General features: G+C 41.5%; 1 protein-coding gene across 4 annotated transcripts in view; it reads right to left on the bottom strand.

Annotated features, from left to right (window-relative positions):
* The window catches only part of LOC126272138 (lachesin-like), a 1905511-nt gene that overhangs the window by 221101 nt on the left and 1670012 nt on the right, over positions 1–14398 (bottom strand). For all 4 annotated transcript variants that reach the window (XM_049974749.1, XM_049974748.1, XM_049974747.1 and 1 more), the window contains exon 6: positions 1523–1819. In XM_049974749.1, the coding sequence (XP_049830706.1) occupies positions 1523–1819 (297 nt within the window). The remainder of the gene's footprint in view (positions 1–1522; positions 1820–14398) is intronic.

The following is a 14398-nucleotide window of genomic DNA, read 5'->3' on the forward strand; positions in this document are numbered from 1 at the left end:
TCACCCAGAACGAATCACCAGAATGGAACAGAAAACGATAGATATTATGTATATGTACAGGCAAACGAAAAATTATAATTTCAGAAAAAACTGTATGATTTATTCAAGAGAAAGAGCTCAGCAAATTGAGCAAGTCAAAAACGCGTTGGTCCACATCTGGTTCTAATGCAAGCAGTTATTCGGTTTGCCATTGAGTGAAAGAGTTGTTGACTGTAATCCTGAGGAACATCCTGCTAAATTGTGCCTAATTGGCCCATTAGATCGTCAAAATTCTGATTTGGTTGGACGTTGGTGCCCGTAATGCACCGAGCGTTTTAAATTGGCAAGAGCTCCTCCCATCTTCCTGGCCAAGGTAGGATTTTGCAATCACGAAAAGAAGCAGCAGAAACACTTGCCGTGTGCGGGCGGACTGGTTCTTGCTGAAATGTAAGTCCAGGTTGGCTTCCCATTAAGATCAAAAGAAAGGAGCGCAGAATAACATCGACGTACCGCTCTGCTGTAAGGTTTCCTCAGCTGGCAACTGAAGGGATGACACTGCGAAATGAAATGATACCTCAAACCATCAGTCTAGGTTGTCCGGCAGTATGGCGTGCGATAGGAAGGTTGGTATGCCACTGCTGTCTGGGGCCTTTCCAAACACGTCTTCGGCCTGCAGCCTCATTGACTGGAGTAAAATGGTCTCCAGTGATGAGCCCTGATGACCAGTATAGACGTTTGTGAAGACGCACCAGACAGTGGTGAGGAAGCGGCCCGACTGTCTGCCGCTATATAACCAAACAAGCAGGAGTGATGCTCATAGCAGGATCTCTTTAGTTGTTATCCGTGGCACCCCTAGAGCACATGGGTACTCCGACGACGTTCTGCGCCCCTTTTTGTTGCCCTTCATGGAAAGCCACCCTAGCTTTATATTTCAGCAAGATAATGCCCGTTTACACGTGGAGAGTGCCTTCTGCTGCTCACCTTCGGGCATGCCAGACACCATCTTGGCCAACAACGTCACTTGGTCTCTCCCCAGTTTGAGAATGCTTGGAGCATTACTGGCAGGAACTTCCAACCAGCTCGGGATTTTGAGGATGTAACGCAGCAACTGGACAGGATTTGGCACTACGTCCCTCATTAGGACGTCCAACCGCTCTGTCGATCATTGCCCAGCCGAGCAACTGCTTGCATAAGGGCCAAAGGTGGATCAGTGTGTTATCCACTTGCTGAATTTGTGGAGCTCATTTCTCTTCAATAAATCATTAAATTTTTTTGAAATGGTAATCATTTGTGTGTCTGTTCATCTAGCGATTTCCGTGCCATTTGGATTATTGGTTCATGGTACACCTTTTTTTTTTGCCTTACAGTGTAAATACTGTTCAGGTGGAAAGAACTTGTTACAACTCTCGCTCCGTGTTGAAGAAATAGTGAAGCTGTTACACTGCAAGTATAAGGAGAGGCCCCCCGGCGTTGCTCTGGTCCTGGTGGAGGTAAGCGTGGCGAGAGCGCGAGCTTTGGCCGAGGCGCAGCAGCGCGCACTCACTGTATAGCCGGATGGTGCCGTCCGTCTCGCCGCGCGGGTTCTTGGCCACGCACTTGTACGTGCCGTAGTCGGCCTCGCGGATGTTCATGATGGAGAGCCGCATGTGCGTCTTGTAGGCGGGCGACCCGGCCGTGTTGGAGATGCTGTACTTGCCCGCGGAGTCGTGGATCATGTTGCCGTCCTCGCGCGTCCAGTAGTTGAGTGACGTGGGGTGCGCCTCGGTGAAGCACTCCAGCGTCACGCTGTAGCCCAGGGGCGCGCCCACCAGCTGGTGCGGGATCCACAGCATCGGCGGGACTGCAACACACGACACGGGCGGGTGCCGGCTCAACAACTCGTGGCCACACACTGGCGAGCGAGCGCGACTGCTGAGGAGGCATCAACAAAAGGTTCAAATGGCTCTGAGCACTGTGGAACTTACCTTCTGAGGTAACCTAAGGACATCACACACATCCATGCCCGAGGCAGGATTCGACCTGCGACCGTAGCGGTCACGCGGTTCCACACTGTAGCGCCTAGAACCGCTCGGCCACCCCGGCTGGTGGAGGCATCAACAACTAGACCTATATCGTGAGGAGGAAGCCAACTTGCAAGATAATAACCCGAGCAACCTCTAGGTCAGCAGTCGAGATCGCTATTATATTTATTTACTTACGAGTTTCGGCTTCTGTTAAAACCATCTTCAGAATTTTTGGCCCCCTATGGCTGGTGCTGGCGACTCCTCAGTCTCGCCACCCAGTGGGCGATCATGGTATCAGGAGAAAACTGAGGACCCGCCAGCACCAGCCATTCGGGCCGAAAGCTCTGAAGATCATCATCTTTATGTTGAAGCTCTTTTGTCGTGAAACTTGCTGGCAGATTAAAACTGTGTGCCGGACCGAGACTCGAACTCTGGACCTCCTACCATCCAAACTTTGCCCGCGAAAGCCAAAGGTCCCGAGTTCCGGTCTCGATCCAGCACGCAGTTTTCATAAGAGCACTTGCCCGCGAAAGGCAAAGGTCCCAAGTTCGAGTCTCGGTCCGGCACACAGTTTTCATCTGCCAGTAAGTTTCATATTAGCGCACACTCCGCTGCAGAGTGAAAATCTCATTCTTTTGTATGTGTTTGCTTTAACAGTAACATAAGTTCTTTGAGTGGGGTCCACCTTTAAAAAAAACAAAATTGTGTTTTGCTAAAGGAGGACCCCTCTCAAAAACATATGTTATTCTGAAGATGGTTTTAACATAAGCCGAGACTTGTAAGTAAATTAATATTATTGGGATTTCGACTGCTAATTTAACCTAAATATAGTACCAGATCGCTGCACTGCACAGACGATGTTCTCCAAATTTATATATAGCCCCAGCAATCGATCCCCACGAAAATTTGGGTCACAATTTTGAATGTACACAGTTACGAACGTCTTAAAGTAAAGCTTTTAAACTCGTGTGCACTCTCCCTCCTACCCCTCCAACGTTCCACAGACACAGAGGTTTATGAAAAACGGTTTGACAGTGGTAACATGTTTTGTTCACTGAGTCAAGGTGTGCGGTTTTTAATGTGCAGCCAGCGATCTCATTGCTTTGAAAACTTTTATTTTGCGACTCACAAATGCAGTGCAAATGAATGGAACTAATGAGTGTGTCATTAAGGAGGTAGCATAGAGCTTAATATATATCGACATCGCTGCTGTATTTTATTTTCTTTGGATTTTAAGGCTAGCGCTGTTAAATTGAAAGTAGATTTGCTCGAGGTGCGTTATTTAGTTTCGAGTTCGATGGGTCACTTTTCACGACAAATGTAAGTGATGTTGAACGAGACATTTTACATTCACACCACAAATTAATTAGGAAATATGGCTGCATGCTGACATTTATAACTTAGAAAAAATACGGATGTGAGTTAGTTCTTGCGCATCACCTTTTACACATTACAGTAATAGAAGTTCTTCTACGAAATAAGACTGTTCAAGGAGAAACACTCGAAGTTTGTTTTAAAATTTTAATTCGCTGTCTGTGTGATGTTTTATAACAATGATAAAGTGATTAACAGTTTTACTTTCTGTTTTGCGCACGCTTTTTTGTGTGAGATAACCTTAATTTGGAGTAATGAATGACATTTTTCCTCTTAATAGTGTAATTACGAGCATGTTCATCATAATTTCTTTTTATCTGTAGACGATTATTTACAACAAACTTCTTGAGGGTCTAATATGCCATGAAGCAGTAGTTAGAATGCCCAACTCTTTGAACAGATATCCACATCATGATCGTGGGTGAGCACCGCTTTTTATTCTTACAGCACGTTTTTGAGTAATGAAGACTTACCTCCTTAAAGGTTAGTTACCACAGAACATTATTCCATGTGAAATTACTGAGTGAGATGTCTCTCCCGAAGATTTCCAATCATTCTAAGTGCAAATGAGGATCAACTAAGTTGTTCTGGGGGTTCCAGAATTTAAATTTTCAGGTTTAAATTGTCATTACCATGGAAATGTAAGGAATTCAAAGTTCTTATTCTATTTATTACTTCCTTTCGATTTGTTACAATAATCACTGATGTAGTACCTTTAGATGTCTAGAACTGAATACGTTGTGTCTTTTAAAATTGAGTGCGAGACCATTCTCAGAAAACCAGTCAATGATACTTCGGAGAACATGTTGACCATTTCTTTTCTTTCTGTATGTATGCTCAGACTGATTATAATGCTAGTGTCATGTGCAAAAAGAAGTACTTCTGCTTGTTGTGTATCGGTCTGAAGATTATTTAAATAGATGAGGAACACTAGTGGACCTAAGACTGAGCCTTGTAAAACCTCTTACGTAAGTCCTCCTCAGTGAGAATTATGTGTCCGAAATGCAGTGGTTCATTTACTACATACAACGTTCTCCATTCTTTTCAGCAGATACATTACCCATTAGTTGGCTATACCATAAATCCGATACAACGTATGTTTGTCTAGGAAGATACTGTTATTCACAGAGCCAAATGCCTTACACAAAGCGCCCAAAATACTAACCGGCGCTATTTTCTTTAAAGCATGCGAAACTGAGCGAGTGAACACGTAAACTGCATTGTCAGTAGAAAAATTCTTCTGAAACCCAAACTGTGATTTGCTGAGAATATTATTGTTGCTAATGTGAGATACTACTCCAGAATAGATCACATTCTAAAATAGTTTGGAAAATGATACAAGCAGTGTAAGAGCTCTGTCGTCTTTGACATCTCTCTTATCATCTTTCTTAAACAGAGGTTTGACAACAGCATACTTCTGTCTATCTGGAAAAACGGCTTGAATTATTTTTCAACGCCTTGAGTTGTTCTTCAAGGACATTGGCACGATTATATTGTAAATAAAATTGTTGACAACATTTTATAATAAATCTGCACTGCCGGTGTTTATTGATCGGGCATCAGGCAGCTGCAGTAAGATACACAGAATTAGAAACAAGTGGTACCCGTGAAGTTTAACAGCTGTACTTTCAGATTGACAATTGTTTACTATCAGAATTACAGCCCAAGTTTTCTACCAGAATCGATGGCCGGAATAGATATCATGCACGTGTACTTTTCTCTCCTTAAAAAATGAGGTGAGGTTGATGTTTCCTCGTGAGATTGTAACGAAGCATTTGGATCCCTTCCAGCTATTATGTTTTTCTTCCCCCAAAATAATGTTTCTTTTTTGCAAATATCTTCGACACGACCATTTATATGGCATGCACACAGTACCAAAAATCTTGAATAGTAACTTAAGGCTTATCTGTTACATTCTTTTGGTTAATCATAATCCATTTGCGTGACTAGTTTATGTAACAACTGTGCTAATTATAAAATGCCAGTTATTTTAGATGTCGTCATGCTGGATCCCATTACTGTCTTCATGTAAAAGTAGATCTTATATGTAAGTGAAGTATCTCTACAGCTAAAGGCAAAAACATTTAGTTTCAGGATAATTAGCATCCTAAGTAAAAATATTGTTACTGAAATAGAATTCCACATTTTGGTAAACTAGGCAGCGCATTTCAATAGAAATTGTTATTCTTCCTCAAATTACTAGTTAAAACGAATATCTCTCACTATACAGTCACTCAGAAAAGTAAACCTTTAAGTGTGATTGATGAAAATACCGTAAGCAACATCAGTTAAACGTAGTTATAATTATTGTACTCGTATAAATCAAGCTCACCAGAAGCCATTTGAAGTCAGTCTTCGGTGAGTTTGAAAGGGGCAACATCTGTGCCCACCAAAACGAAGAAATATACAGCAGATGAGTTAGCACAGATCACAAGTCGAAAAATATGCTGAGTTTCATCTAAATTTCGCAGCCAGAAAATCATTTCCTAATTTAGTGACTGTTTTAAATGATTAACTGGACAGTGAATGTGTAATTGTTATTATAGATTGTTCCAAACTTCAATAATGCTGAAAGTGGCAACAGCATTGGACCGTGAAATTATACTTACCACGCATAGCCCGTTCGTTTCGATACGAGTGTCTACTCGAAAGGACAGTGATTTAAGAACATTAATCAGTGACTGTGTTAATTATGTTTGTCACACGTGAAGAACTTTTGTGTTATTTTTGTGATAGGTTACTGCACTCGAACAATCATATTATATGGCATCAATTGAGTGTAGTATGTGGCCAACCGTTTATCTGTGCATAAATTATGATGTATGAGACGCGATCTGGCCATAAACTGTCGGTTATTCAAGATTAATGTGCGATTAAAGTGTGTGAGCTGCAAATCTGTTGTAGATCACATCATTTAAAATAGCCTACTTCTTTATAACAAATTTTTAGCCAGATTCGACGAAGGTGCAGCAACAGAAGGCAGATTTATACAGGTGAAAGGGCTACGTTACAGGATGTAGTGAAACTGAGAAGCACGGACTGAGATGTGAGGAAACTAAAGTTCAGCGAGACTCATATGCAGCGAAACTGAACTATAGCGAAACTGAGAGACAGAAATATTTATTTATAGATAAAATGGCGCTCAAACGTTAATCCCCAATCTTGTTAATACACGAAACATATACAAAATTGTGAATAATGAAATCTTTGCGCATAACACTACCTGCAGCTGGAAATGTTTTACCTACAGTGTACTTCAAAATTAAGCACACATCGGACAACTGTTTCATCTGCGAATTCCAAAAATGTGTTCAACACCTGCTTCTACTTTGTAGCGACATAAATCGAAAAATCGTTTCAAAATGCGTTAGCAGTTCCCACAAACCAGCGATCGTCATTAGACTGTCTGTAAATATCGAAGATGATGCTATATCAATCGTTATAGAACCTGTAATATGTGACAAGTAAATATCTGTACTATCTTATCAAAAGTTTACGGATTCCCCTATGTACTGAATAATTGACAGCTAGACGTCACAAAAGGCGGACGCGAATGTATAAAAGGAGTTGGGGATGAATCACCCTGCTGCTGCAAAGTGCTACCAACAGTCCAGGGAGCACATTGACTGTGGAAAGGGAGTGAAAAATAAGCGAGTACAGCGTTCTAGAAGCTCCTCATTAGCCTCACATTTCTATACTCATTGCAAAGTGATGCTTGAGGTAGCAGAAATATGGATGCCACTGGACAGTCTATGGCTGCAAACCAGTGACTTTGAGTGACAATTCACTCTGTATCCTGTGACAGTCTGATGGATACGTTTCGGTTTGGATAATGTTACCTGCCATCAGCAAAGTACGGAGGAGTGGGTGTTACGGTATTGGGTGAGGGGGGGGGGGGGTTGTTTCTAGTGGCTAGAGTACAGTCCCCTTAACGGCTTAATAAGACGCCACATCCGGAAGGATATCAAAACACTTTCAGCATTGTGTACTGCATACATTGGACGAACAATAAGCAGACGGTGACGATCAGCATGACAATGCGCTCGGCCACAATGCGGAATCTGTGAGGCAACAGGTTGGGCACAATAACGTCCCTGAAACGGACTGGCCTGCCCAGAGTCGCGACCTCAACCCTCTGGAACTCCTTCGCTCCAGGTACCGGCGTCCTGCATTCAAATCTTCTCTCATTTCGGCTCATGATGAAGAATGAGCTGTCGTGTCGAAACCAGTAACTGTGTTTAGAATTTTTTTTGTTATTGTTGTAAGAAAATGAAAGAAGATAATTAGTCCGGTACTTACTCTCCGCCAATCAGACTAATATAATTTCGTGTCTGGTCTAGAGTCAAAACGGTCACTGCAGATGGTTATGTACCGTGAGTTCCAAGTGTACGAGAAGGCAGACTAGCAGCCATGTGTCTCCTTCATTGCTGTGAGTGGCACCCTTGCGTCACCTTCTTTAGCAGTCCTACTCACATTCACATACAATTGTTGAATAAAAATTTGGATAATTTTGTGTAGTGCTGATCAGTTGGACGCTGTTAGAGAGGGAGAGAGTGGCCAATGGTGATAGCGTCGCTGATTGGCCAAGAGCCGAGGACGCCATGCTTTTACCAAACTAACGCTGACTTGGTACTAGTATAAGTAAATACTGTGTGTGATTCTGTACCATTGGTTCTCTTCAACGCTTCGAACGCCAATTACATTGTACAATTAAGTACAGGCTGTAATACGGTAATATAGAAGGACTTTTGCATGTTCTCTATCGGTTCTATTTACGTAAATTACCTTACAGTCACTCTGTTGATCGGATTTATGACGATACTTTTAGAACTTCACAGCAATTTTTAGACGCAAAATTTTTATTTAAAGTGCTTTACTGAGCGTCACTGATAATATGAATTACAAAACCATCAAGGACAGCCAAGAGGATTGCCTGGTTGCTCCGCTGTTGGGAGCAAAAACCGAAGTGAAGATATTATGGCCCCCGTTGTCTCATGCAACATTTGTCCCACAAACCTTTCAGCCACTATAATATTTTCGGAGTTATTTTAAGTGGGAATAGTTAGTGACTAATATTATATATTTAGTCACAGCTGGTTGCACAGCTGAGGTGTCTCAATTGAGGGTTTTAGCAGCCTTGTCTAGAAGTCAGGAAACACAATACGAATTTAGGTCTTGGTTCAAGGAGCATGAGCAGCTGATAATGGGGCTTCACCCTTGAAACTACTTGTAACATAATAAATCAACAAGTACAGTGTACCTGTGGAACATTTATTTCCTAAAATGCTATGAGTTAGAGGCCCCCAACAAAATTCTCTATTAGAAAACTGAGGTGATGGCACCCATACATATAAACCTATTTTTAAATGTAACGCAGTTTGTTTCTAGGAGATATCTGGGATCCAATGATGACTTTGTGAGAGCCTTAGATGGGTATTTTGGAGACCTAGCAGAACTGTTATATGAAAGAGATATGAGCTCTTTTTCATTCGGTGTATCACACTTCATATCTGAACAATGGATATTATTTAAACAAAGTATTAAATACTGGGAATGTTACTTGACACGGTCCGGCATACAAACAGTGCGATCTTCCGTTTGAGTCGTATTGTCGTTGCCAGTGAGAAGTCGGAATGAAGTGAGTGAGAGAGTCAGGTGTTAGTCTAGCTACTGAGCGGTTGTAAACATAATTTTGTGAAGAGTGAATTGAGAATTGCGAAGATTTTCTGGTAATGTTGTCACTTCTGACGCCCCCTATCGCCGCCTGCAGGTTCTTTCACGACCAGCGAAGGTGTAACGTCATTTTTCTATGCCCAGCCGGTATTCTTCACCTCGTCGAGATACGTGAAAGCGAGGGGACACAATACTATCTTTCACTGCAGTCAGTAAGTCTAAATTCAAATTATTACCATCAGTTAGCGGCGGCCGCTTCGTGTTTCAAAACGAATTGATGTCTTTGATTTTGCGTAGCAAACGTACACCGATTTAATTCCTTTAGAGGTCACAGGGTTAATTCAACGCAGTTTATTTAATACGATTTACTATGAAGGACGTTCATACTTGGGCCCAATAAAAAATGTCTAAATCGAAAGGCAAAGAAATTTACTTTTAATTAACCCGGCTTTAAGTGAGGTTTACTATTTCATTGAGTGGCGGATGAAATTAAGAGTCGGGAATGTTCAAAACCACAACTTGGACACTAAAATCTCGAACACAAGGACACCCAGCTTCCAAAGACTCACAAATGGCGGAGACTAACAGACGTGAAAGATGTTAAAAATACGTGCGTTGTGTTTATATAATAGTTATTAAACAAAAAACACGTTCGTTAGAAACTCTTTGAATGTAGCGCCTTGATACTTTGCATATAATTCTATATTCCATTGGCTCTTACTACTCTCTTATTTAATTTTTGTGCTTTAAACAGAGAATTAGTGATTTTATATGAAATGTGGGAATTGTTCATGACCAGCTCGAATAAACTTTAGCTTTCTTTCTTCCATCCTTTCTTTTTTTAAAAAAATGTGTTTGAAAAAATCCTAAGTTTATCATTTATAATTATTGCTTGGGGTTAGTTAGTTGGCCGGCCGTTGTGGCCGTGCGGTTCTAGGCGCTTCAGTTTGGAACCGCGTGTCCGCAACGGTCGCAGGTTCGAATCCTACCTCGGGCATGGATGTGTGTGATGTCCTTAGGTTAGTTAGGTTTAAGTAGTTCTAAGTTCTAGGGGACTGACGACCACAGATGTTAAGTCCCATAGTGCTCAGAGGCATTTGGACCATTTTTAGTTAGTGGGGCCGTTGGACCGTGATGAAGCAAAATTATCTGTTCACATACTTGCACTCAGAAGCTAACCTAATTTCTTGGCTGAGTAATTTTTTTAATAAGAAGTGATTTTTGTAAGAACGATTGTAATTGGTAGGCACCAGAATTTTATACTATAGGTTTTGTAATCCTTTTCAGTCAGTCAATAAATGCAGTACCTCCCACCGGCTCGTCCCGAAAAATTTGTTCAGTAATTATGTGATGCTGCATTACACTTCGCCGAACACAGTGGCTAAAAGTAAAGCATAACCTGCTTTGCATAGCTTCACCTGTTTGCATTGTAGTTGTGCAAGGCATCCTTTTCGTTAGTTGGTTTACTGCTGCGCTACATTTTAATGTCCACCACTTTAGAGCAGTACCGAGTTTTCATTGCCACAGGTAATCCCATTCCCACAGAACAGCGTTACATTCATACGAGCGTGCATATGTGTGTGTGTGTGTGTGTGTGTGTGTGTGTGTGTGTGTGTGTGTGTGTCGCTTAATGTTTAGAACTTTATCTATACAGTTTGCATACGTAAATTTACACGACGTTTTCAATATAAGCATTTTGGACAACTATTCTTTCAAAATGCAGTTTGTAATTTTATGAAGAATTTTTATTCTGTTACCTTTGTGTATTGGATCTACAAGTCAAGCACTTTGCTGTCACTTATTGTAGCACTGTTCACTGCAGTATGCAGTACAGAATTTCACGGGACAGCTTATTTAGTACTGATTTTGTAGGTTTTCTAATTAATTTGGAAAACGCCACTTCAAATGTAGTTATACAGTTTCTGATCCATTAGGCGAATTTTTGAACAAACAGTTTTACGTAATTATACCCCTTAATTGTTCAGGATCACAGTAAAGACACACACGAAGCTAGAATACGAAGCCAGTTACAGTCCAGGCCAACACGTTACACGGAGCAACGCTAGTCATAAGGTTTTAATTACTGCCTCCAAAAACTAGTTACCTAGTTAACTTTAAGCTTATTTGCAGTTACATGTGTGCAGTCTTGATACACAATGACGTCACCGCGCAACAGTACCGTCACAGGCCGCTAGAAAGCCAAACGAAAATGGTGCAAAACTTTGATGGAGTGGAGTATGATGTTGTAACTGGTTTCCTGCATTTGAAGGGGAACAGCCCTACAACAGTCGCTGCATAGTTGCTGGAAACGACCGGCAAAAATTTACCCTAATAAACAGTGTGGTCAACTGACTTTGATGAGAAGAACAAAATGGCGGATCTTCTCTCTGCAAGAGGTACGGAATAGTAAGGGATGTAGAAGCTCCGGTGTTCGAAAACAAGCATCTCACAAGAGAAGCAACAGTGGACAAGATGTAAGTCAGTCACGTGTCAGTTCTGAACATCTTGCACGTCATTTTGACCGTAACGAAATTCGCCACTCGCTGTGTTCACAGCCATGCACGGTATACCGTCACACACGCAACTTCCGTGGCCTACCAAATTTTGCTTCGCCCAATCATTCCCTAACATAGCGTCCAGTGACTTCTTCCTCTTTCCTAGGATGAAGAAACCATTGCGTGGCAGTCATTTCCAGAATGGCGACGACATGATTTTTGTGGTGGAATGTTTCCGGAACTGCCACAATGCAGACTTCTTTAACCAAGTTGAGTATCAAATCATCCATGGTTTCGAGTAGTACACTGTAAGACTAAAAATGCCATGACGAAGTAATTATAGGATGTAAATCGGTACATGTGCTGTACATTTCAGGCAAATGAATGATCACAATTTCAGAAAAATTGGATGGTTAATTTATGAGTAAGATGTACAGGAAGTCTGAAGACTGATTTGATGCAGCTCCCCATGCTTCTCTATCCTGTGCAAGCCTCTTCATCTACGAATAACTACTACAACCCACATTCTTCTGCATCTCTTTACTCAATTGATCTCTTGGCCACCCTCTATGATTTTTATCCCTCACACTTCCCTCTAACACTTAACTGGTGATCCTTTGATGTCTGAGATATGTCTTGTCAACTGATCCCTTCTTTTAGTCAAGCTGTGGTACAAATTTCTTGTCTCCCCCATTCTGTTCAATACCTCATTATTGTCTGTCTAACTGGTAACTAACACGAAACGTGTTCAGAAATAAGATTTAGAAATCTTTAACTGCACTTTTACAGGGAGAGTAGACTTAAGTTAAACTAGTAACAATCTTGTTACACTATTAAGAAAATTTTAACAGAATTTTCGATGTTTGTAACACGTAAAATTTCTGTCCACGTTGCTGCTGTCGAGATTTCTCGTAACGCTAGTTCTGTTTCAATAAACCACTAGCCTTTAAGAATGCCGAATATTCTATTTCGTGGGAAGAAAGGACATAAAAAAACAAAATAAATTTAAACTGAACACTATTTACTGTTAAATAGCTATTATTTGTGATAGAGATATTACTCTGTATCACACTCTGCGCCCATCTTGGTTCTTGTGTTTGCTTGGCGAGTGTGTATAAGCACCTTGATGTCCTCTAATTTATCCTCATATGTTTCCTGTACATGTCGGGAGCAACGACATGGTGTATTGTCTTCCTGGAAGTACCGGGTAATTCAAAAAGATAGACCCATATAATGTAATTTTTATTTCTTGTAATGTAAAGTAGATATGAATATCTCTTCATTACTTATGTAAGCTACCCAACCACTCTTCAGCATTCTTCTGTAGCGCCAAGTTCCAAAGCTTTTATTCTCATCTCGTCTAACATGTTTATCGTCCATATTTCTCTTCCATACATGTCTAAACTCCATACAAATACTTTTAGAAAAGACTTAGTAACAGGTAAGTCTATTTTCGATATTAACAAATCTTTTCTTTCGATTATCAGTTTTCATTTTATATTCTCTCTACTTCGACCATCATAAGTTGTTTTGCGATCCTATACCAAAACCATCTACTACTCTGTCTCGTTTCCTAATCTAATTCCCTCAGGGTCACCTTATTTTATTCGACTACATTCCTTTATCCTTTTCTGCTTTTATCGATATTCATCTCATATCATCCTTTCAAGACACTGTCTATTCCGTTCAACTGCTCTTCTAAGTCTTTTGCTATCTCTGGCAGAATTAAAATGCAATCGGCATGCTTCAAACTTTTTATTTCTTCTCTCTGAACTTCAGTCACTACTCAATGTTTTGTTTTCGTTTCCTTTCCTGTCTACTCAGTGTACATATTGATTAACATCGGGACAGGCTAGACGCTTGTCTCACTTCATTCTCAATCACCGCTTCCCTTCATGCTCCTCTACTCTTATAACTGCCGTCTGGTTTCCGCAGAAGTTGTAAATAGCCTTTCGCTCCATATATTTTACACCTGCTTCTATCAGAAGTTCAAAGTGAGTATTTCTGTCAACATTGTCAAAAGCTTCTGTAAGTCTGCTAGTATTCCAACCAAAGGCTTGCCCCTCTTTAACCCATTTTCCAAAATGTGTCGTAGGATCACAAACACAGCAAGTGAATAACGCGCTGGTTCACCTCCTGCCTTTATGCAAGCGGTTATTCGGCTGTGCATTGAGTGACAGAGCTGTATGTCCTCCTGGGGGACATGGTCTCAAATTTTATTGAAATGACGCTTTAGATCATGAAAATCCCGAGCTGTTGCGAAGGTCCTGCCCATAATATTCCAAACTTTCTCACTTGGAGAGAGATCCGGCGAATCTGTTGGCCACGTAGGGTTTTGGAAGCACCAACACATGCATTAGAAACTCACGCCGTGACCGGGTGAGTATTATCTTGCTGAAATGTAAGCTCTTGATGGCTTGCCATGAATGGCAACATACCGAGACGTAGCATGTCGTCGACATGACGCAGTGCTGTAATGGTGCCACGGATGGCAACCAAAGGGTTTCTCGCTATGAAAATAAATGAGACCCTACACGATTACTCCTGGTTGTCGGGCCATATGGCAGGCAACGTTCAGATTGGCTTGCCATCACTGCTCAGGGCGTCTACAGACACGTCTTCGGCCTGGAATCTCATTGACTGGAGTATAATAGGCTTCAGTGATGAGTTCCGCTTCGATTGGAACCCCAATGAACAGCGAAGTCGTTTGTGAAGACGCCGCCGACAGCGATGGGATACCAAACTGACTGTCTCCCGTTACACGGCCCCACAGCTAGGACTGATGGTCTGGGGTGCCACTTCTCCTCACAGCAGAACCCCTTTGGTTCTCATCCACTATACCCTTACAGAGCAGCCGTATGTCGATGATTTTCT

This window comes from Schistocerca gregaria, chromosome 5 (assembly GCF_023897955.1).
Source record: "Schistocerca gregaria isolate iqSchGreg1 chromosome 5, iqSchGreg1.2, whole genome shotgun sequence".
Taxonomy (NCBI): domain Eukaryota; kingdom Metazoa; phylum Arthropoda; class Insecta; order Orthoptera; family Acrididae; genus Schistocerca; species Schistocerca gregaria.